This window comes from Python bivittatus, unplaced genomic scaffold (genome assembly GCF_059951505.1).
Source record: "Python bivittatus isolate LINGU-HERP-01145 unplaced genomic scaffold, Pbiv_v1 ctg000070_np1212, whole genome shotgun sequence".
NCBI classification, from domain to species: Eukaryota; Metazoa; Chordata; class Lepidosauria; order Squamata; family Pythonidae; genus Python; species Python bivittatus.
This window is the reverse complement of record NW_028277034.1, coordinates 56,358,001-56,385,990: the sequence shown is the minus strand read 5'-3', so window position 1 is coordinate 56,385,990 and position 27,990 is coordinate 56,358,001. Positions and strand designations below refer to the sequence as shown.

At 45.9% G+C, this 27,990-nt stretch overlaps 1 protein-coding gene across 4 annotated transcripts in view; it reads left to right on the top strand.

The window, feature by feature from the left end:
* The window catches only part of ALMS1 (ALMS1 centrosome and basal body associated protein), a 62,601-nt gene extending 35,075 nt beyond the window's left edge, over positions 1-27,526 (top strand). For 2 of the 4 annotated variants that reach the window (XM_088133222.1, XM_088133221.1), the window contains exons 9-19: positions 2,038-3,757; positions 5,078-5,203; positions 5,894-6,064; positions 7,739-8,928; positions 12,121-12,229; positions 18,506-18,742; positions 19,565-19,809; positions 20,843-21,020; positions 22,699-22,759; positions 24,427-24,526; positions 27,014-27,526. In XM_088133222.1, the coding sequence (XP_087989348.1) occupies positions 2,038-3,757; positions 5,078-5,203; positions 5,894-6,064; positions 7,739-8,928; positions 12,121-12,229; positions 18,506-18,742; positions 19,565-19,809; positions 20,843-21,020; positions 22,699-22,759; positions 24,427-24,526; positions 27,014-27,058 (4,182 nt within the window). In that variant the 3' untranslated portion in view covers positions 27,059-27,526. The remainder of the gene's footprint in view (positions 1-2,037; positions 3,758-5,077; positions 5,204-5,893; positions 6,065-7,738; positions 8,929-12,120; positions 12,230-18,505; positions 18,743-19,564; positions 19,810-20,842; positions 21,021-22,698; positions 22,760-24,426; positions 24,527-27,013) is intronic. The other 2 variants (XM_088133223.1, XM_088133224.1) reach the window with 2 other exon arrangements.
* The last annotated feature ends 464 nt before the right edge of the window (positions 27,527-27,990 follow it).

The window sequence follows — 27,990 nt, the reverse complement described above, 5'->3', positions numbered from 1 at the left end:
TTTACGATGTTGGACTTTAATGGAAAAAGTACTGTGAGGAATGTATGTACAGTTTTAGGGGGGGGCTCGTGTTACCCTTTGTCACGGACAGCAGCTCCTCTTCCTCCTGATGTTTGTCTTGTCTGTTTCCAGCATAAGACAACGATGGCTCTGCTTCTGGTGCTGACATGGGGGTGAGATTATTGGTGTGGATCTCTGGCGTGTTTTGAAGCTTTGAACAAGGCACCTGGATGCTCCCTGCTTTTCTCTAACTGCTAGCAAAGTGTTTCTGTGATAGGAGGCGGAAGTTGCTGGCGTGGGATTTTCTGCATGCTTCTGAAAAAGAGATTTCTTGCTATTTGACTGATTGCTGTGTGATCTTTGCTCTATCGGTGCTGCTCTTGCCTTTTTTTGTGTGAAAGTGGCTGGCTTTTCTGCCAGATGTTGCATACACTTGACCAGTTCCACAAAAGGATAGGCCTTCCCAAAGCAAAATTGACTACTTTTGTATTATCTCTGGTTCCTATTAAGCTTAATTTTAACTTCAGAAAAATGAAGGTTTTTTTAAAAATACAGTTATCTGCTGGATGCTTGTTCATCTGCTCTCAGTTCACCTCTGACCTTGCCATTAGATTTTCTATTTATTATTAATTAGAAAGTCGTATATTAAAAAAAAAAACTTTCATGGAGTGATATTGGCTCATGCATTGTTTAGATGGGCCATTCAGTAAGGAAATCAAACCTGGCAATACCACAGTTATTGGAAACTCCCTTCTGATCTAGATCAGAATTTTCCTGTTTATGTAAAGTTAGCAGGCACAGATATTTCTCCAAAGAAATGTAATATCTGTTTTTGATTTACAGAAATTCAAAGCCACTTGCATGAAAGTTCTTCCCTTCCTTGGCTATATGAAGCGCTCAGTCGAAACTCCTCATCTGAGCTTCTGACACTGTCACTTATTTTGATTTCTTTTTTAACATATACAAGTGGGGCTAGATTGGTTTTTGTCAGTTTCTATCCTTGCAAATATTCGGGAAAAAAATATTTAGTGATAATCAGTTCTTATACAGTCTTGGATGTGTCACTTCCACGAAAAAAACTTTAAAAAAAAGTCACCCCTTCTCCCTAAATTACATTAAAAGGGCACTTTTTCATAAGATGAGTGCACCATTTTGGAGGACAGTAGATAGAAATTAGGTGTCTTGGCATCCAGAGCTCACTTTCTGCTAAGAAAATGTAGAACTAAACCAAATGTTTAATAACAACACCTAAACATCTTTATTTTATTTATTATCAGCTTTGGCACCCAACTTAGATTACCTTTCTGTGCATGAATCACACCAGGGCCGTTCTCCTGGAACGGAAGGTGTCAGGAAATTATTTCAGTTGTGGATCCATAGCCTTGAGTTTTCTTCTGGGAAACCGGCCAAGACTGGCTGCCTTGCAGTCTTGAGTTTTGATAATTGTTCTGTTTTGTAACATCCTTTGTGACGGCTGTTTTCCTTTATTTCTAATGGATTTTTAGATCTGTATGCTGAGGTGTGCTAATCACTTGGTGGTTATACTACTGTCCTTTTGAGAAGCAAACCACCATTGAAAACCTTTGTTTTTGAATATGACATGTAAATGATGAACATTGAAATGAATACCTAGCCACGCCTGTTTTAAGTGGTTCTTTACAATCTTTACATTTTATATTTGTTTCTACGTTGTTGGTTTGGGGGCCTGATGACATCTTATCAGGAGTATGTCCCCAGAAAGGAGGCAGAATCTACCACCAAGATGAGTTTTAGAAGCCTGATTCCCACAAGATACTTAAATATCTACTTCTGTTTACCTCAAATGTTTAGGATTTTTGGAGAGGATTTAAATTGGGAGACTTTATATAACACAAAGGCCTCTATTTCTGCTAGTCTGAGAATTTGGGGGTAGATAGAAAATTCAAGCCTTCCCCCTTTATTTTGACAGATAGGTATTAAAAATTCCTATTTAAATATATAGAACTCTAGTGTTACTATATGCATGTTGTGAATCTGTTTCTTTTGGATTCTTCATAGGACCAGCAGTGGGGAAGCGGCTTCAAAAGGTTTTCAAACCACAATCCTACTGCAAAGCTAGAACCAGGACTCTTGACGAGTCCAAGAGACAATGAACTGCAAAAGGCCCTTAAGAAACACAGTTTGCAACTAGCTGAGTTCTCCAAGGAAATTGCAGTGTCTGGAACTGATGATGTCTTAACAGGTGAACCAGAGATTAAACCCCTGAACAGTGTCCAAAGTCATGTCTCCAGCCAACTACAGTCACACCCTGTTAATGCCTTGGATTCTAGAGCCAATTTTTATGTTCCCTTGGACACACATCTCATAGAACTGAAAGGTGCCTCAAAGGCACCCAAAAGAGGGGACATGAGTATATCAGCCCAGTTGGATCTCACTGAGAGCAGCACATCTGTAGAAGCTGCCAAGCAAATTACTTCTATCACTTTTGCATCTCGTAGGAGGTCACCTTCTCCTGCTTCCCATGTGCCCCGGGCTGGCCTTGCTGAAGCTGACTCTCGTGATCCCCTATCTTTGGAAACCCAGCTTAGGAGCCATGAGGAGCAGAAGCTTGATAAACTGCAGCTGGAAAGTTACAACACTTGCAATTCAGCAAGCCTAACGTCTCCTTATACACTAGGGAAGAACGTTGGATTTTCTTCCCAAAGAATCTGTCCTCCATCTGTGTCTATCACGGTCACCAGTGATGAATCTCATCAAGAAAATGCTGCTGCTTCCATGGAGAAATCCCCAAGCAGTGGTGTTGTACAGAAGGACCTTGTTGCACAGAGCAATGAGGAAAAGCAGGGTTCTTCTCTAGTTCTTGCTGAGCAGAAGAGGTACGATAAGCCCATGGATAATATTCATGATAACAGATCTAACCCGGAAAGAACTGTGACTGTGGTAAGCCAACCTCCACAAAAGACAAGTGATGTGCGTTCCCAGGATTGCTTGGTGGATGGTGTGGGAAGCTTTGGCCACATTCCTAAGCCACTTTTTCCTGAAGGCAAAGAGAGTATGTGGATGAGAAAAGGTCAATATACTTCTGATTCATATTCATGCAAGGCCAGAAGTAGAGACATGGGGAATACTAGTCTGTTACGCTCTTCTTCCCCAGACCAAATTTCAACAGCCGTGCCAGTGTCTCCTTCATCGCCAGCCAGAAAAGCCCTCTCTGGGGTCCACATTACTCTCTCTCCAAAGCTTGTGGATTTGGATCTTCCAGGCCCAGGGGACATTGGACCAGAAGGGAGAGAAATTGAGGGCTTTAAGGATGCTGTTAAGCCAGCAACTTCAGAAGCTCCCAGTCTTTTCTTAGAAGCTACCTCCAAGTTAAAGCCCACAGAACTTAATCCAAAGACCCAAGAATCATCACACTTCTCAAAAGAGGCATCATTACATGATGTTCCAGGGGGGGCTATACCAACCCTACAGCAAAGTCAAGAGTCCCTGGGAAGCCAAGAGCGTGTGCCAGTCCCAGCTCAAGCAAATACTAGGGCTCGGAGTTCAAATGTATTGAGTCTAGGTGATAACTTAAAGACGACAGCTTCTTCCCAAACAGAAAGGATGTCATCAGATGCCATCACTCAAATAACAACAGAAAGCCCTGAGAAAACCACCTATTCTGCAGAAATATTTGTTAATGCTGAGAACGGTGAGGTTTCGCATCAGAAGAGTCATAAAATCCCCAGCAACACAATTCACAGTATCCCCAAGATCTCCATTTTGAATAGACAGGCTGGTGAGAAATTTTTTTTTTTTTTCCTTTTGAAAGAGTGGTAGAATGGTCTGAAGAACAATATTAGTGGGTGGGGCTAACGTTCAGGGCCTTCTTCCAAAAAGCTGCAAACACTGATAGTGTGTATCCAGGCTTATTAACAAGAATTCTCTATTTGAGCAATGAAATAATTAAATACTGGACATTATTGGATTCAAACAAGCAAAAGGCTGTTTGGTTTTATTTTGACAAATGTAGGAGTGAGTATTCTTTCTATCCCCTAAGTAACTACTAATCTATGCCAGTATTTCTCAACCTTGACAAGTTTAAGTTGTGTGGACTTCAACTCCCAGAATTCCCCAGCCAGCATGCTGGCTGGGGAATTCTGGAAGTTGAAGTCCATATGCCTTTGCCAAGGTTGAGAAACGGTGATCTATGCAACGGTGATCTAAAAACATTTGTTCTTCCCAATCCCCCTGCTACTATTGTATTTGTTCAAGGAAAGTAAAAGAGTGGCTTATGTAAGTTCACAGCGAACCCACAATTTGGGCTCAAGGCAACCTGATAGGTTTGGCAGGGAGGGAAAATGAATAGTGGACCGTCATTCCACAGCTGAAATTCACCATTCTGGGGGGGTTGGGGCATTCAGCCACTTAATCGTGGCCACTTCTGTCTTTTGAGCGCTTAGGTCTCCATCTGCCTAGGAAAGCTTATTCCTGGTTGCTTGCTTAAGCATTCACTTTCAGAGTCTGAAGACAAACAGGGACCAGCTGCTTTCATATGTATTCCTTCCAATCGACAGAGTTCTTGCAAGGCACTTTGCTAAACTAAACCCATCTCCAGAACTCACCAGAGAGAGGAGTGTTAAAAACCTAATTCAATTCCCCCTTCGCTTCCGAACCTGTCCTTTGCTGAACTTTGTATTTGTTGTTCTCAGCTTGTGAGCTCCTTGGGACTCACAGGCTGCTTATAAATGCAGCAAAGCTGTTCCTCTCGTCCCCAGCCACCTCCAGTCTACTGTAACCTTTGGACTCTGCTGGAACCAACCTGAATAAGCAGCTCCAGCATCTCTTCTCTTCGGGGTCCAGCTATAATAATGCAAGCTGGCTTACGCTTTGAAGTCAAAACTCTGCCTGCAGCCTGCACCTTATGGATGGTTCAGAGGGCCATCTGCGTGCAGTAGCTTAGTTAAAAGGTGGCTTCTTGGGGGGAAACAACAGGGCCTTGTAGTCAGTTGCAGGAATGAAAAGCTTCCTAGGTATTCTGCACTGCAACACTTTGTTTGCAAAGCCTTGCGGTTGAGTGATGCACAGTAAGCCGACTCCTGCTTTGTCTTGTCTTCAGATCGGCCATTGGTGCTGCCATATAAACCTCCTGGTTGCTCAGAGATGTATTACGTTCCCTGTCCAAAAGAAACCCTCAGGCTATCGCGTGTCAGGTCCGAGACTACCATGGAGAGCTCCCACTCAGGTATTTTTTTCCTTTCTTTGACCTCCAAGCCACTCCATACCCTGCATTTCATAGGCACATCCATTTTCTAAAACTAGGGAGCTGAGTTTGAACAAACTGAAGCAACATCCGACATGTGTTGCCCTGAAGGATGTTGAATAGAGGTGAGTGGAGTTAATCTAAACCATTGTTGCATTTAGATTTGAATGACAATGTGGTTAATAACGGAGTGGCAAGAAAAATGGCAAGTTTCCATTTTCCCAGTAATCCTGCGGTTGGATTGTTTGATTTCTCTGCTTTGCATAAAATGACTGCTCCCTTGCCGGTCTTTCATGGCCTTCCTTCTTTCTTCAGTTTCACATTTCCCCCCCTTTTGAACAGATACTGAGACTACCTTGGGGGAAGCAAATTAAACCCTAAATTAAAAAGGTCAATATTTGATTCCCCCTAATTTTGAACAAGAGCTCCGGTAACCCGAACTCTGTACATACTCAGGGGCACGTCGGTCTTTCATATCGCTTTACAAGGTGGGAATGCAAAGTCCTGAGCAGGACCACCGGGCGCTCATCCTTGCCCAAGGCTTTCATTGCTTTTATGCAGCCTTTTCAGCAACTTGCTCTATGATAGGCATTTTCACTCTGGGTCTGATCAGATTTACTGCTTTCTCTTTCTCTCTCTCAAAATTGTCCCTGCGGCTTTCTTTCCCACCAGGATCAAATGATGCCGTTGCTCCCGACTTTCCACCACAGGCGCTTGGCTCAAGGGACGATCATTCTCCAGACGCAGCAATTGTCAAACACAGAGAGGGTATTTATAGTAAGAAGGCTGCTCACAGGACGGCTTGGATGGAGGAGAACGTAGCAATGACGGGTGGTCCCAGAGGTAATGTGTTTCTGACGACTCAGTGTGTTTTTAGGGCAGTGTTTCTCAACCCTGTCGACTTTAAGCTGTGTGGACTTCAACTCCCAGAATTCCCCAGCCAGCCCTGCTGGCTGGGGAATTCTGGGAGTTGAAGTCCACACAGCTTAAAGTCAACAAGGTTGAGAAACACTGCTTTAGAAAAACAGCTGCCAGTACCCCTTTTTAGCCTCTTATTCAGAAAAATATGATTCGGTAGAAATTTTTGGGCTACAGTATGGCTCCAGCATGGCCCAAAATTGCTCTTTCAGCCAGGGACATAGAGAACACGGAACCGCGTACTGTGTGTTCAGCAGCCAGAGAGGACTAGCTGAAGACAGTAATATCTGAAAACTAAAGCCCCAGTGTAATCTCACCACCATAGCTTTTGAAGAAGAACTGAAGTTAAAGGGTGGTCTTTTTAAAAAAACCATCGTTCCCTTTGCTTACAGAAAGAGCAGTCATGCAAGTTTCTGGTGCATTGTGTTGTTCTTGTGTCTGTGGCCATCTGCAGTGGTTTATTATCCTTTTTTTTCTTTGTATAATATGGGAAGTAGCTGTACTCAGAAGAAAAGTGTAAAACCATGTTGGCCCGCAAGCTCTTTGCCCTCCGCTCTAATCAACCACATTGGAGTTGGGTGGGAGCACAAGAGTCAGTCTTTTCTCCCACCCGCAAATGCTAGAAAGGGGTTGCCGTTCACCCCCCTTGTTGCAAATGCTGCTCCTTAGGCCTACTCAATCACAGGAGAGTTTTTCCCAGGACGGTTAGCTATTAAATTTCTACCTTAGCCGAATCAGGAGAAGATCCAGTCCCCCATCCAATACTGTTGGTCTCATCAGGATGACTTAGCTAATGCGAAACTGGTGATCGGGGCCTCTGCACTGCTAACCTAATATTCTCAGACAGAATACGTCTGCCCTAGAGAGAGTCACTGAGTCACTGAGTTACACAGCATCCTGAGCGTGGAGGCCCTGGGCATGCACGCCGCAAAACAGATTTCTACTCTGTCGTTGCTGTCCTCCACATGTTCAGTTGGTTAAAAAAAAAAAGCGATGAGTCCTAAAGAGGAAAGATTCTTGATGTCTGCATGTTGAGGTGATGTCACAGTGGATCATGTCTGGTTGGGATTCTGCTGCAGCAATGTTTCTCAGGAGTGTCAGTGGACCTTTAAGGGAGACAGTGGACAGTAACAGCCTTCTGGTTGAGGATCTCCTATAGGGTACGTTTCTTAGGCAAAATATCAAAGCTTCATTTGATTATCTTCCTGCTAATTCCCGTGGCCGCTTAGAATTTCCCAACCTTTTTGAATATTAGTGGTAGACCTATTACTGTTTCCTCCTTTCTGAACCGCTTAGCCCCAGTCTAAGGAAAATAGAAATAAACAGTGTGAGGTGGGTTTTCAGCACAGTTGGAAGTGGCTTTGCCAGGATCAAGGCAGCTGAAAGTAAAATCTCTTCAGCACCTAGGAGCGATCTCCCCTGGCAATGGGCGGCTGTGTAAGTCTTTCGAATGAATAAATATGGAAGAAGTCAGCTAATCTATCTGATTCGGTGCCTTTAGAATGGAAACTGTCATGCAGTATAAATAATGCCTCTGCCCTAAACGAACGTGATGTCTAACATTTCCTTTTTCTCTCCCCCCGCTCACCTTTTGCTTAGAAAGCATCACTGCCCGAAGTTCCCTGGAATCTCTGAAAGCGACCCATTCTGTCTTTGGATCTCCTCAGTTTTACCCGCAGCGCCCAGCACCTCTGCAGGATGACCCGGATTTCTTTCCTGGAAGCAAGGCTTTGGGGCAGGATGCAGCATCCAGGGGTCCAGCCCCTCCTTCCCAAGATTTATTCCAGCATAAGGGAATACTAGAGAGCAGCCCATCACCGCCCCCTCCTCTGCATCTGGCCAAACGGGAGGACAGCTTTGCCCCGCTGAATGGTGAGGTAGATGACAGTGTTCTCGAGGAATTGAAGATCAAGGGCCCTTCAAAGAAAGACTTGCCTGACACCAAAAGGCCCGGCTTTGAAATAGCTAGTGAACTTCTTTTGGGAAGCCGACCGATTAGTTTCAAGGAGAAGCCAGTCGCTGATCCACCAAGGGTGCAAAGCACTCATTTAACCAGCAGTCTGGATGATCTCTGGGCCAAGTATTTGGAGCGACAGAAGCAGCATCAGCAGCTGAGCCCCGGCGGCGGCGGCAGGACTGAACTTTCTCTCGTGGAGCGGCTGGACCGCTTGGCCCGGCTGCTGCAGAATCCCGTTCGGCATTCCCTGGCACTTGTCCTGGAGGACCGGAACAGCAGCCAGGAGGAACCCAAGAGGAAAGAGCCAGGGGTCGCCAGCTCTCGAGGCAAAAAGATGGCGGCCAGAAAGAAAGTGGCTTCGCAGCCCAGCATAGGAACGGTGGAAGAGGCCCCTGTGGCCCCCAGCAGTGCCTGGCAGCCGAGGTCTGGTCGTCCTAAAACTGGAGACGCCGCGGCTGTTGACCGCATGGATAGAAAGTGGGAGCAGTCCCAGAACTCGGAGACTCTGAGTGACGTTTCTTCCGAAATGAGGCCTGTGAGAGACTCCAGCATGTTAACTGACGTGACCTCCGAATCCGAGGTGACTCGGGCAGAAACAGATAGCGCCACTCAGACCGAGGCAAGTGAATCTGTTTCTACAATCAACACAGCCAGGCTGATCAGGGCTTTTGGGCATGACAGAGTGCAGGCGTCTCCCAAACTGTCCCAGCTGTACAGCACCATTAACTTGCAAAAGACGCGTTCTGAGACCTGGGCCAAGCGAAGCAAGAAAGCCAGGGGTGCCGGCTGCCCAAAACTGGTTCAGGCCGAACAAAAAAGAAAAGATGTTCAGGTATGCGATTAATGGGTAACAACCTTGTCACCACTCTGTGATGTATGTAACCTATAGCAGCCTTCCCCAGCCTGGGGTCCTGCCAGGTAGATAAGCCATTTCCCACAGTTCTCAGTGACAGTGGCAATGCTGGCTGGGAGATTCTGGGATTTGAACTCTGGGGGATGTCTAGGTTGAGGGAGGTAGATCTGCATGAAGGGAAGGGAGAGAAGGGAAGAAAGGAAGGCAGGGAGGGAGGGAAGACTTAGGCATTGGGGTGGGAAGCATAAGTTTAATTTGGCTGGCCTCTTATACATGCCTCCAGCATTCTTCAGCCATGATTTATATATCAGTGGGACTGGAAAGTTCTGCTCGTTTTAAGCACATGCATACACCTACACATCCTTATCCATTGACTCTCAAGTGCTTTTTTGAGAGGTCTTTCACGAGTATTATAGACTTGCACAAAGCATTCGGGTAAGAGCTCACAGTAAGCCACCATCCAACATCTGATGCCTTTGCTGAAGGTGAGACCAGTTGCACTCCCACCCATCTGGAGGGGCCTGCTTGGGAGTTCCCTGATCAAGTCAGTCCTTTCCTTGGCTGTTACACACACACTGTGGACAGTTAAAATGAAGTACACATTTCTCTGGCCCTCTCGGAAGGCTAGCCAGTCCAAACTATGGGAAGCATTTGTGCAGTTGTGTAAGTAGTTACCGTTACGTCTGTTCCCCACTTAAATCGGCCGCTGATTACCCCTCTGGCATCCCATTATGTCTTGTTTAGCCATCGAACGAAAGGATAACACTAAAATGAACTTTCCGACACCCAGTCTTGTTTGAATGTTTTAGCCTTGATGCCTGAGATTTGTCCCCTATATTGGCCCTTCTGATATTTCTGTACGCACACACTGTTCCTTGATGCTTCCAGCTTCAAGTAAGTCAACCTTTATAATGGGGAGGAAGCTAGCAGTGGAATATTTAAGCAGTGAATATGAGCTGCTGAGCCCTCTGACGATACCAGTCAATCTTATTTTGAAATTGAGAACTTCTTCAATCTTGTGACAAGAATAAAACAGAAAAGATGCTGCTTCTTTGCTTTTCCTCCTGATGTTGATTGCCAGAATCAAGGTATTCAGGAGGCCTTAATAAAAGTTCGAGATTTTGAGACTCTTGGGTAGGACAAGCCAAATAATTTGCTGCAGAAAATTTGGGGACGTTTTGTAACGTAATTTGGGGACGGGCTCTGATAGTGATTAAGTTTTACTACGCAACACCAACATTCGAATCTTATCACACTCTAGAGTCTAAGTGGGAGAGGTCATTGTTTTTATAAGGCTGACAAAGCCTGATGCTCTCTTTTTGGTACTTAACAATGCTTAGAATCTTACTTTAGTGGCAAGACAGCAAAAATCCATTGGGTGGTGGCATAAGATTATAATTTTCATTCATTCCGCCACGGTTGTTGGCTCTGCTACGGTTTGCCATTTCTTCCCCGGAAGTCTGTATTATGCCCAAAATATCTTAGAGAACTTTTGACAGCAGTAATTGATGTCCTCTGAAATTCAGCGGAGCGGTAATGTCTGAATGGAAATGTTTGATGGGTGCAAGTGGAAATCTCTGAGTTTGCTAATGAATGCCTTGTTCTTCTTCCTCCTCGTCTACACTACGGAGCTATGAATTATTAATAGAAAACAAGTTGCTGCAATTAATTTGGTTGTACTCATCATTTTCCCTCCTCAACTTTACTGCACATTGAGTAAAAATCAATTTGTTTTTGTAATTAAAACATAAATGTGACAAATTTTGTAATAGCCGTTTGCTACATTATGAAGAAAAGAATACCGTCATTAACTGACATGGTATTTAAGCAACAGCAGCCATGTTTATGCAACTATTAAGATTTGGATAATTAACTCCATTTTTAATCCTGGACAAAACTACTCCCCCCGAGCAGTATTTTTTTCTTAAAAAATGTGTTCCAGCCTCTCCATTTGCCAATAAATTATACACATTAAACAGGAGCAATTATTAAAAACAACATTTCTGTGGCCTGTTAAACACTGACTTGCACAGATGCTGCTGCTAAGATAACCAAATATGTAATCTGTGGAAGCTTACCCAGGAAATACTGGAATTCTTGAGATGTGCATAACATCTGCCTCTCCCCCCCCCCCCCATTTAATTCACTTGCCAATTTTCCTTTCTGTCTTTGGAGGCAAACAGTGAATGGTTACGTGGGCCTGACTTGGTTCTAGGCTTCTGTTGACGGAGCAGGGGCTGCATTACCTCTTCAATTAGGAATTATCGCCTCTCCGTGGGTCTTTTTTGCCCTGCTGCTTCAATCAGAGGCCGGAGTCACAGTCTCACCCACTGTGCCTGTGATCCTGCTAAATGCTATTTGTGGACAGCAGCGAGCCTGGTCAGAAGGCAGGATGTATGTCAGCGGGTGTGTGAAAATTCACAGCATGCCTGCTCACCCCATTGTCTTGGAGTCAGGCCAACGGCAGATCTTGCTGACCCACCTGTTTCATCTTCCAATCTTGCTTCATGTCCTTTGATTGTCCGTTAAGGAAGCCAAGTAGGATCCTACACATTTCACTCCTGTTGGCCAGTTTAGTATATATACCAGTTTGGCAGTGATTCCTGCTATGCAAAGTTTATTGTTTTCATAGCATATTTGTAAGGCAAGTAACGTAGGAACCATGCTTCTCCCATCGGAGTGAAGTGTCCTATCATTCAGGGCTGTCCATTTTCATCAAGAGCAATTGCAACCGAAAGCTGAAAATGGCCAGTTGCTTTAATACGGATGTAACCAAAATCAAAACCACCGTTGCCATCCGAAGCAGCTACTCTATGCTTGCAGTCTCTACCTTTGTGACCCAGAATTGGATGGTCTGTATTGCAGGTAAACTATCCAGGTGAAATCACTTTTTCAGTTGGGAGGAAGGTGCATAGATTGCATTGTGAAGATACATAAATGATTGGTCAAGACTTCACATTTCTGAACTCAGATTTGAATTTCTGGATTCAGACTCCTTTTTCCATTGCATCGGGACATGCCTAAAAGATGCCTTTTATCGTAAGCCAAATAGAATAGGGGTCATGGGGTTTGAGAATGCTAAATAGGGGAGAGAGAGTTGAGATTCCTCAAAGGAGAAATTGGATCGCGAGCCTCTGAAGTCCTGATCCATTGCTGTCTTGTTTCTTTTAGGCAACCACAGCTTTTGTGTCCTCGGATTCCGTTTCAAGCTTCAGCAGTTCCCACGGGCCAAGCCCTGCTCTCAGTTGCAAACGGATGTTAAATAAGGCCGTTCAAGCAGGTGAGTAGCTTCGGTTCGGCATCCAGCTCTCTTATCATTCTAGTGAATGAAGCAGGTTTGTTTGCAGGGTGTTCTCCCTCCAGATGCCTTGCAGCCTTTCAGCTCAGACCTTTTCACAAAAGAACAGTGAGCTGAATTCAAAGGCACCATGCCTCCTCTTTATCTGTACTGAGACCGTCAGTGCTGTGTTCTTACTGTAGGCTTCCTGACTCCTGACCTAATAAACCTTGCTTGGAGAAGTGATCTGTGCAGAGTCAAAAACGACTTCAAATAGTTCTCAGTTACTTGGCTGAGATGACTTAAGGTGGATTCTTCCTCAGGTTCTGCTCCTTGAAGGCTCCCTTCTTTTGTGTTCTGGGCCCAGACTGGTGCAAAAGCTGAAGCACATTATAGAGCTGAGCAGCAACCTCACTCCTGTTTCAGCAGAAGCCCAGCACCATAGTCAGTGCTGCTTACAAGAAGGAAGAAATAATATTGAAAAGGCCTAAGCAAGCACTAATTTCAGCCTTCTGTTCTGGGGTAGGGCTTTAGGAACATACATGTTCTGTACCACCTAATACTGACATTGACTTTGAGAGAGAGAGAGAGTGTGTGTGTGTATTTTTATTTATGGCCCAAAGACCCAAGACTTTTAGTATCTCCCACATAATCCAAGCATCCTGGGAGCCTTTACTATTTTTAAGTGAGAATCTACTCTGTGGTCATGATAGTTGAAGAACAAGATAATTGTTTCTGCAGGTACTTCAAAACCTAAAGTTTTAGCAAAATGCAAAGACATCTCGCCTTTTTGCATTCAGTCAACTTACCTTTTTGCATTAAGCAAACCTGCATTTTCAGAAAATAGACCTGGAAATTGGCACTGGGGAATTTGGTTGTGTTGGTAAAAACCTAACAAAATGACTAATTGGAAGACGGCCTTTCCCAAGTCGGCAGGATTTTTCTGCATGCTTATGGGTTACAGCAGAAGGGGCGGGGGGGGGGGGATAGATAAATAAATAAATAAATAAATAAATAAGTATATTTATATAAATAAACATGTTTATTACTATTTGGATGATTATTATCTGAACCTGTTGCAGTTGGGTTTCAGGCTGGGATATAGTACCGAGACAGCATTGATCCGCTTCTGGATGACCTCTGGCAGACCCAGGTGGGACTAGTGTAGCCATCCTGGTCCTCTTTTAGTAACTGTTACCACTGATCGTGGAATCCTTCTGGATCTGTTCAGGGGGCTGGAAATGGGGGTGTGGTTCTCCACTGGTTCTCTTCTTTCCTTTGAGGTTGGTTCCAATTGGTGCTGGGAGTGGGGAGAGGCCCACCCCTAAGCACCTTTGTGGGGGGCCACAGGGCTCAACTCTCTCTATGCTCCTATTTAACATCTACATGAATCCACTAGTCATCCATCGGCATGGGGTTGGCTGTCATTAGTATGCTGACGATACTCAGTTTTACATCTCTGCCCTGGGCCAACCAAGGGATACCACTGAGCCATGGAGTCTGTGTGGGTCTGGATGTGGAAGAACCAACTTTAGCTCAACCCTGACAAGACTGTCAGGCCCAGCCCAAGAACAACAGGGAAACAATCCAACCAAGTTCAGGTCTTTTAATGCTTACACCATATAGACAGAATCTTGCCAGCCTAAATCTGTACTAATATAACCTAGTGGATATACCCTGGGAGATTCTAGGGAGTGGCTATCCTAATTCTCTTCTTTTTCCTACACTCCTGCTCTGGACTGGACTGCCTCTTGTCTCCCCCCCCATCCCCCCCTCCATCCTGGAATGTGCTCCCTTCTTCCTGAAAACCTGGTGCTCTATTACATTCCATCACAAAGACTGAGTAGCTATAGGTTTTAAGGCCCTTCTAGTGATTTTCTGCTGTTAATTCTGGTGGCAATCTGGGAGTTCTCCTGCACTCATGGCTCCTGCTTGAGGAGCAGGTGGTAGTGATGGCTAGGATGGCCTTTGGGCAGGTCCATCTTGTGCACCAGATGTGTCCAATCTCATATGTCCTGGTTACCTCCTGATTGGATTATTGTTATGTGGTCTACACAAGGCTCCTCTTGAACACCATTTGGAAGCTTCAGCTGATCCAGACCATACCATATTAGGTGGACCACAATATGCCCATGTAACACCATTGCTATGGGAGCTGCACTGGCCCCCAGAGGGCTTTTGTATGCAATTCAAGATGTTGGTTGTCAAGCCCTCCATGGCATGAGGCCAGATTACGTTTGGGACTGCCTCTCCCTTATGGTTTTTGCCCATACCACTGTATCTGATGTGCGGCAGGTCTCATTGGTGAAGCACTGTCACCTAGTGGGCCCTAGGATTTGTGCCTTCTCTGTCATGGCATCTCTCTTTTGGAACAGCCTCCCCTCTGCCCCTTTAGGCCGTCTGGAAGGTTGTGAAGACCTGTGTCTGCATTAGGTCTTTGATGCAGCTCTGGTATGGATATGGCTTGTTTGGTGAGCTGACAATGTGATTTTTAGGGGACTTGACCCAGTTCCTTTTTAATGGATCTGTTATAGTTGATTTGTTTTTATTTTTGTTCACCAGCAGAGCTCCTTCGATAAATGTGTTAAATAAATGAACAAATAAATACATACTTTACAATTCTTTTAGCCTGCCCTAATCGTGTTAGAGTCTGGGCAGGGTACATCAAAGTCCCGTCGAAATGCATTAAAAGCATATAAATAATAGACATAATCAATAAAAAAACCACCTAATGTAAGAAAGACCCCATTCACCTAATTCAAAGCCAAATGCTTGCTGGAACAGTACTCCTTCAGCCTATTTTAATAAAATACTTTTTATTAAAGAGTTTAACAGTGCTAAAAGATAATGTAAACTAAAAGAAAAGAAAAAAAGAAAATAGAAAGAAAAGAAATACAAAGTGCAAAAAGAAAAAGAAAGAGAAAAGAAGAGAAATAGAAAGGAGAATATTTAAAGAAGTGATTCCTGATACTCCTTGCAACAAGTACTGGCAAATTTAATATTTCCCCACAACTATAAGATTACATGCATATTATTTCACTTCTTGCCATACCTCCCCCCCTTATCCATTCACAATTCCAAAAATTGTCTTTTCTGTTCAAGAGTCAGCAAAAAGTCCATAAAGGGTTTCCAGAATTTTATAGAAATATTTCTTATTTTAATCCTGATCAAACAAGTCAGCTTTAAATTCCTTTCTTTTGCTTCTAACAATCTTTAGATCTTTAATTAAATGACTTAAGTTGCTGTCATAGGATTGAATCTCCATTCAAACTTTCTTTCTCCTGTCTCAAAGATTCCTTCAAGGCTTTAGAAATCCTCTTTATAAATTCGATAATAAGTCCTTGCCCAGGTCATTTTTAATATCACTTTAGCTGTCATCTCTGTCCTTTAATCCACAATTTCTTTGTTTTCTAATGTTTCTACATCAGCTGGAGTTTGTTTCCTCTTTGTCCTGTCAGTTTATAAGTTCTTCCACATTGTTCTCTTTCACATTTTTTTTTCTTTTTCAAAAAATGCATTTGCAGGTGCAGAAATTATTGCTGTCAGTTTAGCTATACGTTTATCTCCCAATTCTTCAAAAATCCTTTGAATTTTTGTCTGTCATTTTGTAAATTTCACTGCTCTTCTTTCATTCAAGTATAGAAGACAGGTTCCCTGTGTTTTGTTCCCCCCCCCCTTTTCTGCCTGGAACTGTAGTCCCCTCTAGTGTCCCATTTCTATAATCACAAAGTCTCAGGTTTCTTTATTTCTTTATTTTCAAATTTCAACCAGTCATTTCTTTCCTGATAGAATAAACAGTGTATGTTCCCACAAAGATAATAATTTGTTTACTTAGTTATTTGAAAAGTCTTAGCAAAAGTCCTAATATTCCAAATTTATCTGGTCCCTTAATTTGTTTATAACTTTCTTGAATTAAATTCTTATTTAGCTTTTTGCCATTTATTTTATATTCTTTAATTTCCTTAAGCTGGTAGTTAGTTTTTCCTCTGTTTTGGGATGAAGTTTTACTAACCAGGTAGCTTTTCAAACTTGCTGCTTGGAAGACCTCTTTTAACTTTAAAATAATTATAAATCCAAAAGTGGTTAGAAAGTGAGGTTGGATGAACCTCCTGTTGATGATCAGTGCCATGGTTGATCTCATGGCTTCCCTCGTCTCCCAGCTCTCAGACCCGCAGGTTGCTGTGGTCTCCTCCTGAGGAGCAGCCACCTGGAGCACAAGTGGAGGATCTCTTGTCCTCTCCTTATCTGGAGAGGCTCCATTGGACTGAGCTCGCCAGTGGTCTGTTGGTCTTGGCCGCATCGTTGTCTCTGCTCCTTCAGAGATGTCTAGTTCGCTGTTCCCTCCCCCGGAAGTCCTTCCTTCAGCCTGTTTTCAGGATGCTTGTGGTCATGTACCGCTGGGGGAAGAGTGTTTTGTACAATGGGGCTGACCCCAGAGAAGGCCTTTTGTCTGACCCAGAGCCATCAGTCTCACGAGCAGGGGTCATACAGAACAGCCCCTTCCTAAAAACTGCAGGGCAGATTTGATTTTGGCAAGAAGTTGCCTGATACATCCTGGTGCTCTCCTGGGAAGGTGGTACCCAGCACTTTCATTTGCATCCAGAAGCCCATTGGCAACCAAGGCAGCAACTTCAGAGTAGGTGTTGCTCTTGTTTGATGGGGTGAACCCATCAGGAGTCTAGCTGCTGGGTTGTGTGCCAGCTGTAGCTTCCAGGTTGACTCCAAAGGCAGTCCAGCGTCGAGCTATTGCCATAGTCCAGCTGGGTGGTGCTAAGGGCAGGAGTCACCATCGCCAGGTTGGCTGGCTCCTGGGTGGGTCATACCTGGCATGCCCTCCATAGCTGGGTGAAGGCTCCCCTGGCCACAGCTTCCCCCTGCTTCTGAAGTAGAAGTTGCCCATCAAGGCAAACCTCCACATTGATAACCAGCAAGTCCTGAGTATTGTTGATTGAATACCAAGATAGACTTCTGGCCTTTCTGGTCCTTGAGATGAATTTGTCAGCTTGATAGCATTTTTTTTAAAGGCTCAGAAAGCAAGAGGCAAGAAAGAAAGGAAGAAATCAAAGATTTTTTTTTTCAGATATATTTTTGAGCCCATTTTAATAAGTCGAGTGGGGTTTCCTCTTGGGTTTAACTGTTCCAGAATAATTTTTTTTAAATGCCTTGGAGTGAAATGCAGTTTGTCCACCAGCTGTGTCTTGGCTCCCATTTATTCAATTGTGCAGATGATTTCCAAATTACATTAATTACTAATAAGGGAAACGTGCATGTTTATTATTGTTTCTCGCATAGTTGATGAGCAATTTGTGCTAGATTAGTTTCCTATCCTGTCTTGTATATTATATTCAGGGTTTTTTTTTCTCCAGACAAACATTTGAGATGGTTTCTTGTCTTTAATTTCTGGGTTTAATAAACGACTGTCAAAGCCACTACATCCCAATAAATTTCAAAATTACTAGCTGGCCTGTCAGGGCCTTCCTGAACTTCATTCTTCTGCAATATAATAACATTATCCTGAGCTCTTTGCTAATCTGCACTAGTCACAGGGGGTTTTTTTCCACTCAAGAATGGGAAGGAAAGGTACAAACTCCACTTTTAGAGATGTATTCAGTCATCTCCCACCACCCTGAATATTTTAGTGCAATTTTAAAATGCTGCATGGACAAATGGAAAATGAAATGCGAGGTTATTAAATTCATTTGCCATGAGCTTTTTTGCAGTTAGAGAGTTTGTGGAGGGGAGATCTGCGTTTCCTTTCCCTAGCAATGAATCTGCTAAACTTGATCCAGGAACAGCTGGAATGGCACACTTCATTGTAGGTCCCACACTTCCTTGTGCAGGAGATGAACATCAGAAGGAGCCAATATCACCTTTTCTGACTAGCAAGTCTTCTTAAGAGGCATGAGTGAAATCTTATGCCTTTTAACAAAATTGGTTATTTGGGAAGGTGCTACTAAATTCCTTCAAATTTTTGGATACCCTAGGCCAGTGTTTCTCAACCTTGTCCACTTTAAGATGTGTGGACTTCAACTCCCAGAATCCCCCAGCCAGCATAGTCTACAGCGGCTTTCCCCAACCTGTCGCTCTCCAGTCCTCCCCCATTCTCAGGGCACTGTACCGGGTTCACTTCTGCAGAGCAGCAGGAGGGCCCTGGCCCCCTCCTCCCACCCCAAGCTTTCATTGTGATTGCTCCCAGGAGGGTCCCCAAGAGCATCTTAGCAGTAGCAACTGCTGTTGTTGCTGCATCGAGGGACAAAACGTGTTTCCTTTGAATCCCAGGAGACTTTGAGATTGTGAACAGCGCCACTAAGAAGCACACCCGCGATGTGGGCTTGACTTTCCCCACCCCGACATCAAGCCAAGGAACGCTCCAGGGAGGGGCCAGGAGCAGGACAGAGAATCAGTTTGCTCAGCGAGACGGGCTCCCGGCGGAAGACAAGGACCAGCAGAAACGGCAGCCGGGCAGCTTCCTGGCAGAGAGGAGGCCGAGAAGGAGTCCGTCGCAGTGGATGCAAGGTCTCTGGAAAGGGGGGGCTGCTTTGGAGTAACGTGGGGGGCTCTCGTGGGTTGCATCTGTTTGTGCTGCATTACAAGAGCCAGCTGGTGTAATGCCAAAGGTGCTGGACTAGAAACCAGGAGACTGTGAGTTCTAGTCCTCCTTGGGCCCTGAAGGTGGCTGGTCTCAGTCTTTGTCTCTCTCTCTCTCAGCCCAACCCACCTCACAGGGTTGTTGCGGGGAAAAGAGGAGGTGGGAGCATTAGGTATGTAGACTGCCTTGAGTTGTAAAGAATAAAGGTGGGATATGAATCTAAGAAATTCACCAGACACTGTATAAGAGACCCTTATGCCACAGGGAAAGTCAGATGGAACATTGAAATAAAGGAAGATAATACAAATTGCCAGGACAGAAATTGGTGAAAGAACTGGACAGAGAATACAGAATTATTTTTTTTGAAAAAGTTAAAAGCCTTAATCTAATAACCAGGACCAAAATGTGAAGATGGGGAAGGGGGTCATAGTGTAAGACTAAGAAACAGCAACGAGAAGAGGTCCTTAGTTTTTAGAGGAAGGCTCAATTTAAATGCGATAAATCATTTGAACCCTGAATCTAAGAAGCAAGATGCCTACAGAGTAACAAAGGTTTGTTTAGAACGAGGAGGCCTAACTGGGAACTTGCTTGGGCCTTCTGCTGCTGCTCAGAGGTCAGCCTGAATCCAAGGGCCGTTGGGAGGCAGAAGTCCCCCTTTGCAGACACTGGATTGCGGCGCATCAGCCGTCTCTGCAAGGACCAGAACTGTTGAAATTCGGCATCTCTTTTCTTCTTTGCCCCCTTTCTAGGAGTTTCTTGGTTTGTCCCTGCAGCAGATCTAAAACCTGACCCCCAGGAATGGGCTGGTGCTGGCTTCCTACCTGGCCCTGCTCCGGTGTGGCCAGAGCCCTCGCCCAGAAGAAAGCAGTGGCGAGAACCTCTCCATGAGAAGAACTGGCCAGAACGTCACGGGGGCCTCCAGGTGCGTCTGGCGGTTCCAGCAAGAGATGCTGAGAATGAGCCTCCCCCGCCTTTGGGGAAAATGACATTGCAGGTAAAATCCAGGCTTCGCCTCTGGCTTTTGCCCTCCCCCCCATCCATACCAGGGATGCTAACGCCGGTGGCCCCAAAGGGGATTTGCTGCCATGCTGGGCCGCAGGGACAAGGCACTTCCCCTTCCACGCCCAGCATAATGCTTCAGCAGGAGTGGGGAAGGGGTTATCTCTGTCCCCGTGCTCTGAGGGGCTCCATTTATGGAAAGCGCTAGAGAGCAGAGCCCCCTCCTTGGAGTCAGACATAAACATGACCTGCGCCAGCAGAGGAACGATGGCCTCAGCGCCATTCCTCTGCTCTTCTGGCCCTGCCTGTTTATGTCAAGCCTCGAAGGAGGGAGGGAGGGAGGGGGAGAGGCAGGGCCCACGGATGCCTCCGGAAGGAGGCCAGCTCTGCACAGCCTCAATCAAGTTTTGCACCCTCGTGGCTTGTGTGTGTGTCTGCGTGCATGTGCATGCATGCATCTTTCTGCGTGTACCATTCATGAGACAGTCATGCAGACTCTTGTATCGTGTGACCCCATCCCATCACCAAATGCCAGTTTGGAATAAAAAGACCCTGTGCTTCGTGTGGCTTCCAGCCTTCTTGAACCAAAGGCTGTCCAGGGTTTGTAAGGATGGGAATGTGCCCTTCCTCCTTCCTGCTTGGGGCAGATACCAGTCCTGTCTCCAAGAAGGAGCGTGAGCTAATTTAATTTTCCCATGGATCTCTTTTGCTTTGTTTTGGTTAGAAGCTTTCTTTTGTTGGTCCCATGTGCACTCTGCTTTGTCTCTGTCTTGCTTGTTTAAAATATTTATTCCCTTTTACAAATATGTAGCTATACTTATTCCCAAGTCTGGTGTCCTTCCGGTGAGTTGTCCAGCATCAAAGCATTTCTTAACAAGATCCGGAGAGAGAAGTCTCTTGAGCTTTATGGAGGCCTTATTCTGTGCTTTGCAAAGATAATTCTCTGCTGCTGAGACATATTTCCAGGGCTGCTTTTGTCATCTCCCTGAGACTAAGGTGGTTTTTCCTCCGTTTATTTCCCCACTTAGGAGTCTCTTGCAGTGCATCGTCCTGATTTCATTTCCAGCTCTGGGGAACGTGTGAAACGCCTCAAGCTACTCATGGAAGAAAGAAAGCTGCAGAGCGTATTCCAGGGGGAGAGAGAACAATTATTTAATCCCCCTGATGTGAGGAGTTATAGGAAAACAAGTGGTCTTTCTAACCGAGGTGCCTCCTTATTCTACACGTGGGCCATGCTCCAAAACGCATGTGGTGTCGATTTGCGCTTTGCTGAAGAAACAAGCGACTGCTGAGTTCAGGGGGGCTGGTTATTCTATGGCAGCAGAAGCAGCCTTAGTGGGAATGCCAAGGACCCCCCCCAAACCCTGGCTGCTTCTGCTATGTTAGACCTTTTGCTTATTTAACTTGCCACTTAAATAAGGGGAAGTGCTGGGGGCCTGCTAGCCAACTCCCACATGGGAGTCAACAGCAGGGAGCCCCAACCCAACAGTCCGTGCGTCACGGGGAGTGAGACTCCTCCAGGGTAGGACACCAGTTTCCTTGGGAGAGAAGCCAGTGCATAAAGCAGTTTTCTGCAACCAGGTGCTCTCCCCTTACTTCATGCCCACAAGAGCTGGAGTGGCAGTGGGAGCACATCTGGAGGTGGAGAACACGTACGTACACGCCTTTCCTGCTGTTCCCTTTTGGGGGGAGCATTGTTAATGCAAGGCGTGGAGAAGGGGTAACAAGAGAAAGGAATTAAAGGCAAATATAAAAGGGGGAAAACGTTTGAGAGACCTAGTTTACCCCTCTGCCATGCACTGATCTCCCCACCTTTCTGTACTCGCAAACCATCTTGGCTTCCACCATGTCCATGTGAAACACTGCTTCTTATGTTGCCTTTTGTCCTTGAAGGAATTGGGGGAGGTTGTAATAAAGCTTTCGTGTACACAGATGGGTAAAAATCCGCCTCACTGGATGGACAGGCTGCTGTCTCTCTTGCAGGTCAGGGTCGGAGAAATGGTTTTGTGTGAAAGGTGCTAGAACGTCATGCCGGCTTAGCTCTTTTGCTGTTCAGAGCCCCCTTTTTTCTTCCTTTTTCTTTTCCCCTTAAGCACGAAGCAGAGAAAATGCTGATCTCTGCTCCGCTCTTGTCTGAGCAGAAAAGCCTGTGAAATTTGGCTGCAGACCCGCCCCCCTTGCAGCCCAAGGACAGATTGGCCCTGCTTTTCCTTATAAGGAGGCAGGTAACAATTTGGGATTTTAGGCAGTGAAAGAGAAGTGTGCCGAGTTCAAAACAGACAGACGTTCAGCTTTCCCTGGCTTGCCCTTTTTTATGCATGGTGATATTTGAGCCGAGTGGGGAAGCGAAGGTGTGTCTGTCCGGGTGACCTCCCAAAGGGCATTCCTGTCAGCAGATTAATCTTACCGCTTCCTGCACAAAAAAACTCTCAAAAGTATCATTAGCCCTACACCACAAGGACTGTGGGGATAATCCCGCTTGGCCTTCCCTGCAGGGTGGTTGTTGGCACAGGTAGTTAGCGCAGGGCCTCTCTCCTTTCCTCATGCAGAGCCCTTGTGGAAGTGAAGTCGCTTTGCTCCATGCAGGGCTCTTACTGTTCTGTTGGCTGGCTGGTTTGGGTGCTTAAGCGTTGCGTTGGCTTCCAAGGGGGGCCCAGTCGTGCAGGAAGGGGGGCCCTGCCCCTCTCTTTCAGGGAAGCGCAGCGTCCTTTGCCCCAGAGCTTCCTTGCCAAGGGCGGTGGTTCTCCTAAGGCCCATCCCCGCGACGCCCTCGGTCCAGGGGCGATCGTCTTACGCTGCAGACTGGGCCTGAGCTCCTTGGCAGTCAGGCCGGCTGAAGGCGTGCAAGGCTGCTCTCACCCCCGTGTCTTCTTCCTCTGTTTAGACTACCGGGCGATTCGGAGCAGAGCAGTTTCCAAGAATGAAATGGTTGAGCGATCCAAACGGTAAGGGGGTTGGTTTTGCCCAGAAAATGACTCCCTTGGATTATGTTCAGAGGAAATAATGGATAAGCATCATAAACAGCAGAGACTCAGTTACTTCTGCGCTCCTATTAAGGAATTAATGAATTCCTATTAAGATGTACGAGCTAGGAAATGAGAAAAGCCTCGCTGTGCTTTTTGCTTGGTGCTGATTAAGCTGGGGTAGCGTCGACCAGGCAGTTCTCCTGCACGGCTTCTGCTGAGAAGGCGGCCCAGATTGGGCCTTTGAACCCAGACGCAAAGGAAGAATACATCAGGCGCTTTGGAATGGAAATCTGGAGCTTTGGGGACTTTAATTAATTAATTAATTAATTAATTAATTAATTTCTCAACCGCCCATCTCCCCCCAGTGGGGGAACTCTGGGCGACTCACAACAAACATTAAAAACATAAATATATATAAAGATCAGTTAAAAACATTACTAAAAAGGGGAAGGAGAGTCCAAGAAGATTATAAGTTTACTTATACTTTTAAAATCCACAATATTTGGAATACCCAAGGAACTGAGAAGGGTTTATGGCAAGGGAAAGGTTTATTTCCAGTTAAGCGAAGAACAGGCATCTGGCAATTTGCAAGCAAGGCCCTTGCGTTGTCGTGGAGTCAGATGGATAATCAGGGTCCTGGACACAAAGAACCGGTAATGAAGAAAGCAGGACGAATGCAATGTAATCACTGAGGGACATGTCCCATGCCAGAGCTAAATAAACTGGGTTGTCCCCTCAGTTTTCTGCAGTTTCTCCAGAAAACATAGAAGCAAATAATCCATACGTATTTTATAACGATTCATCCTTTTAACTGGGACAAATGGGGTTTCATAGATGTTACAGTTCTGGAGCTTGGAATGAAGCTGAAGGAATTCACAGGCAGTCTTCTCCGTAAGAACAAAATTAGTCACCTTCTGCATCGTTTGAGCAGTCCCTTCTATCCCTTTTGACAGCTGCTTGCCTTCCAGCTATTTCTCTAAGGGAAAGGGCGTCAGAGCCACCCAAGTCAGAATCGTGTCTCCAGGCTGGAAATTTTCCCAGCTCCTGTCACCTGGTTTAATCTCCCAGCCCTGGTTCTGCTGGATACTAGCCTGTAGCTCACTTTCCACAGCGGCGATCCAGCTGCCTCCCTCTCTTTCTGGGGTTGTTAGGTGTGGGGAAATTGCTGGGAATGAACATCCCATAAAAGGGTCACCTTTAGGAGTAGCATCCAGAGCCAGGCTAACAAATCCTGGCTTGATTTCTGCAGTAGTCCTTTAAGTGAAGCAATTGCAGAACATTGCATAGAAGGCTTTGGCTTCCGAAGCAGCGGTTTCATTTTCCTCTGCCTGGTGTTCCTTATTCAGAGGAAGATCCTAATGTGGGGATTCCTTCTGGGGAGCAAGGGCAGCCCTGGGGGACTGGGCTGACAGCAGGTCTTGAATTGGGACTGTGACCTTGGCTTTGGCCAAAGGAAGCAGCTGCGAGGAGCGTGGCAAGCATGTTGGCGTGAGGTCTGATTTTTGGCCAGAGGCTTCCTTCTGTCCCAGCCGCATTTGCACAACCTCCTGCACCCCCGCGACTCTCCACTCACTTAACCTTGCTAGGGTGTAGGGTGGAATCACTTTCTTCCAAGTGGCCTTCTCACTTTCCCTTTCCTCTGTCAGCATCTACGAGCAGCTGCCTGAGGTGCGAAAAAGACGCGAAGAAGAGAAGAGGAAGTCCGACTATTCCACCAACCGGTTAAAGGCCCAGCTTTATAAAACGGTGGGTGCTCTCTTCCTTTTCCTCCAGTCAAAGCCTGATGGGTTCTCCTTCTTTCCAGGAAGAGGGTTGGAGAGGGAGTCTAAGCAAGCAAGGCAGTGGGTAGTTGGGGTGGGGGGGCGCTCAGTTCTGGGGAAAAGGGGAGTCCAAAAGCTGTCAGACAGGAGGAGGTCTGGGCAAGAAATCATTGGAGAGAAAGAGAACCGTGAAGTAGTCATGCTAACTTATGTCCAGCTATGCAGGTCCAGGCTTGGTGTGTTAACACCTTACTTGATTAAAGTAAGTGCTGGTTGAGGGCTGGTCCCTTAAGGTCCATGCCCTGGCAGAGCCCAGCCCTCACCTTTGCCTATCCGATGGCAACCTGTTTGAGAGGCAGATTCTGCTACTATAGGAAGACACCTTGGTTGGCATCCGATGTGGTAAAGGGATCCAGGAGAAGGTGGCTTGAAAGGGTTCATCCTTCAGCTTGGTGGATATGTGAGTCAGTGAGTCATCAGGAAATGGAATTGCAGAATTCTTTCCTATCTTTTCCTCCACTTGGAGGCAGTAAGCCTTGCTTTTTTGTTGAGCAGGAGGAAAGGGAACACGTTTTTCATTTTGATTTCTAGAAGCGCAGCACAATGGATACCGTGATAGCGTTTTTGTGCCTTACAAAGTGCACTCCCAGAAACAGCAGGTCCTTAGCCTATGCCAGGCTGTGGGTGAGAGAGAACTAGCTCGTCAGAGATGGGATAGGGGGATGAAGGGTGACCTCAAGACTTTCACAGTAGGAACCCGTTCAGTGGGTGTGCTTTTCGAAGAATAGAAGGTTAAGCTGGAACTTTTCTACTTCCAGACTGGGGTAAGATTGAAATGTTTCCCAAAGTTTCCATCGAAAGAGTGGAGTAGCCCTGCAGATCAGCTCCATAAACCCCTGTTTTAGGAGCTTGGTTTACAATGTGAAGATGACAGACCCTCAGAGAGACAGGCTTTGCATTGTGCTTTCATAGAAGCCCAAACCCCGTTGATCCTCTGGTCAGTGCTGCTAGCATGGACACAGAAGTGACTTTTAGACCAGAGTCCGCTTTCTCTCTCTCTCCTCTGTCTGTGAGCTCGGGGTTCTTTGAAGAAAGTAGAGTGAGCAAACCCTTTAAATGCCCAACAAAGCTCAAATGAGATTCTTTTATTTTTGCTGTGATCAGATTTGCACTGGTAAATATGGGTCCTAGGAAGGAACGTGAACCAGCGGGAGCTTGGTTTTATAGAAGTTCTTGGTCCTATGTGAACAAAACGAAAGGCCTGCAGGGCTACCAAATCCAGATTCCAGGCTAAGGTGTTTCAGGCCTCCTCTGCCTCGGGGGTCTGTCAATGAACCAGATGGCCAAGCTGCTCACACCACCTTTATTGGGACACCAAGGGTAGTGGGGTGTGCAGGACTGGGTTGAATTTCCATCTCCCCCTTTTTCGTCCCTGAGCTCCTGAATTCTGGGTCCCACAAAAGGAGGAAGAAGGAAAGCAGTCCTGGACTAGAAGGGGAGCATTTTTCAGAGATGTTGCCTTGATTTGTGGAACCTCCCAAACACCGATCCTCTGTTAAGGGTGAGGAAGGGTATTGTGGCTTATCAGGGATCCGAGATCATGGCTTGGAGGCCGCCAGTAAGGTTGTCACTTTCATCTGTCTTGAAGCACCGAACATCTTACAAGTGGGCCTTGCCCTGTTGGCCGTTGCAGGTGGCTACAAACTGACCCGCAGGAGGAAAGGATGATCGCGTGGAGATTTCGTTCTTGGTGGTGAAGGGTGCTATCCCTCAAGGGCCAGGGCTTCCCTAGTGAGGCAGGTTGTCAGGCAGGGCATAAAACAGGCTAGAAATTTCACTCTTCCGGGAGAAACTGCATTGAATCCTGGCTAAATGAAGGCACATGCTGCCCACAGCTGTGAGAAAAGGAAGCGGCCGTTGTGCGTGAACCACTAGGGGGCAGCGTTGCAAACGGGACGCAGGGCTGCAGTCTGTAAAACAGGGTGTCTTCTCTCTCTGCGGCACTTCCACAGGGGGTCCTCCGGGCTCTTTTTTGGGGGAGCCTGAAGACCCCCCGGCTTTCTTAGCAGCTCTCAGACTTATGCAGAAGAGACACCTTTGGCTCCTGTGGCTGACCTGGAGCAGGCCCCATGCCCTGGTTGCATCATTCAGCCGAGGGGAGATGAACGAGGCGGGCCATTGGACGGCAGCGTGCCGTGGCATCTGAAATCTCTCACACACACCCCACACCCCCACAGATGGCCCTGGCCTTCTGGCCCGTTCCCAAGCGAAAGCCAGTTCAAAGTGGGGGCTTTCATCGTTCACCTCCGCTAGCCACTGGAGGCTTTTTCGAGGGTCTCCTCTTCCTCTTCCTCCTCCGCATTAATCTGGACATCTGTCCTGCAGGAAGGGAAAAAGAGATGGGAAGGAGCAAAGGGGCTTCCGGGGGGGTTGTTCTCTGTCATAACAGATTTGTTCTTTTCTTTTCCAACAGAAAATCACCAATCGTATTTTGGGAAGAAAAATCCCTTGGGAATGACGCCGAGAACAACAGAGCAACCTCCTGGTTTAATAAACCATAATGCATGTAGTAGGTTTTTAACTCTTTTTTTTTCTTTTTGGCGTAAGCTAGAATTTGTGCATCTAGATTACTCAGGCAGTTTTCCCCGTATGCACCTTAGATTTCCTGACATTAATTGGACTTCATGGGTGCCCTTCCCAGTCACCAAATAGTTCCACCCTTGTCTTTGCAAACCAGTGATCGTAGGAAGACTTTTTTGAAACCAACCAATGAGGACTTTTTGTGTTCTACCTACATTCTCGCGGATCAAGGCTATGTAGAATTAATTTATAAACAGCAATTAAATTGGTGGTTTTATGTGTGAAAGTAGCTTTTGTTATTTTTATATATATTTGTATTTCAAGTACTTTGTATCACCGACGACTGGATAATTACTCTGTATTTTTATCTCTCCGTGGTGGAAAAAAATTAAAATATCTTACAGTACCCCTGTTCCTGATACTTCCACTGATCATTTTCTTCAGATGCTAATTAATATAGGAACCGAGGCCTCCACAGGGTGTGTCAAAAAAGTCAAGGTGGTGGCCACCACTGTGTGATTGAAGCCCCCCCAGTTTTTTATGTGCATTGCACATAAAGCAAGAAAGGGGCTACAATTGTATGGTCATGGCCACCATCTTGACTTTTTTAACACCCTCCATGGGTGTCCTTTTGTGAGAGAGAGAGCTTTATACCTTCCAGGCTCCAGACAGGTAAAGTTGGCGCTTAATCAGTCAAGCTGCCATCCGCTTGTCCCGAGTCTCTGATACTGGCCCTCTCCAAACGAAATGTTTCCAGATGTGCTGGGACTACAGCTCCCAGAATTCCAAGCCAGCCTGGCCCAAGACCTTTAGAGATCTGGAGCTGGCCAGGCTGGGGAAGGCAGTGCTGAACGCTCCCCCCGCCCCCGT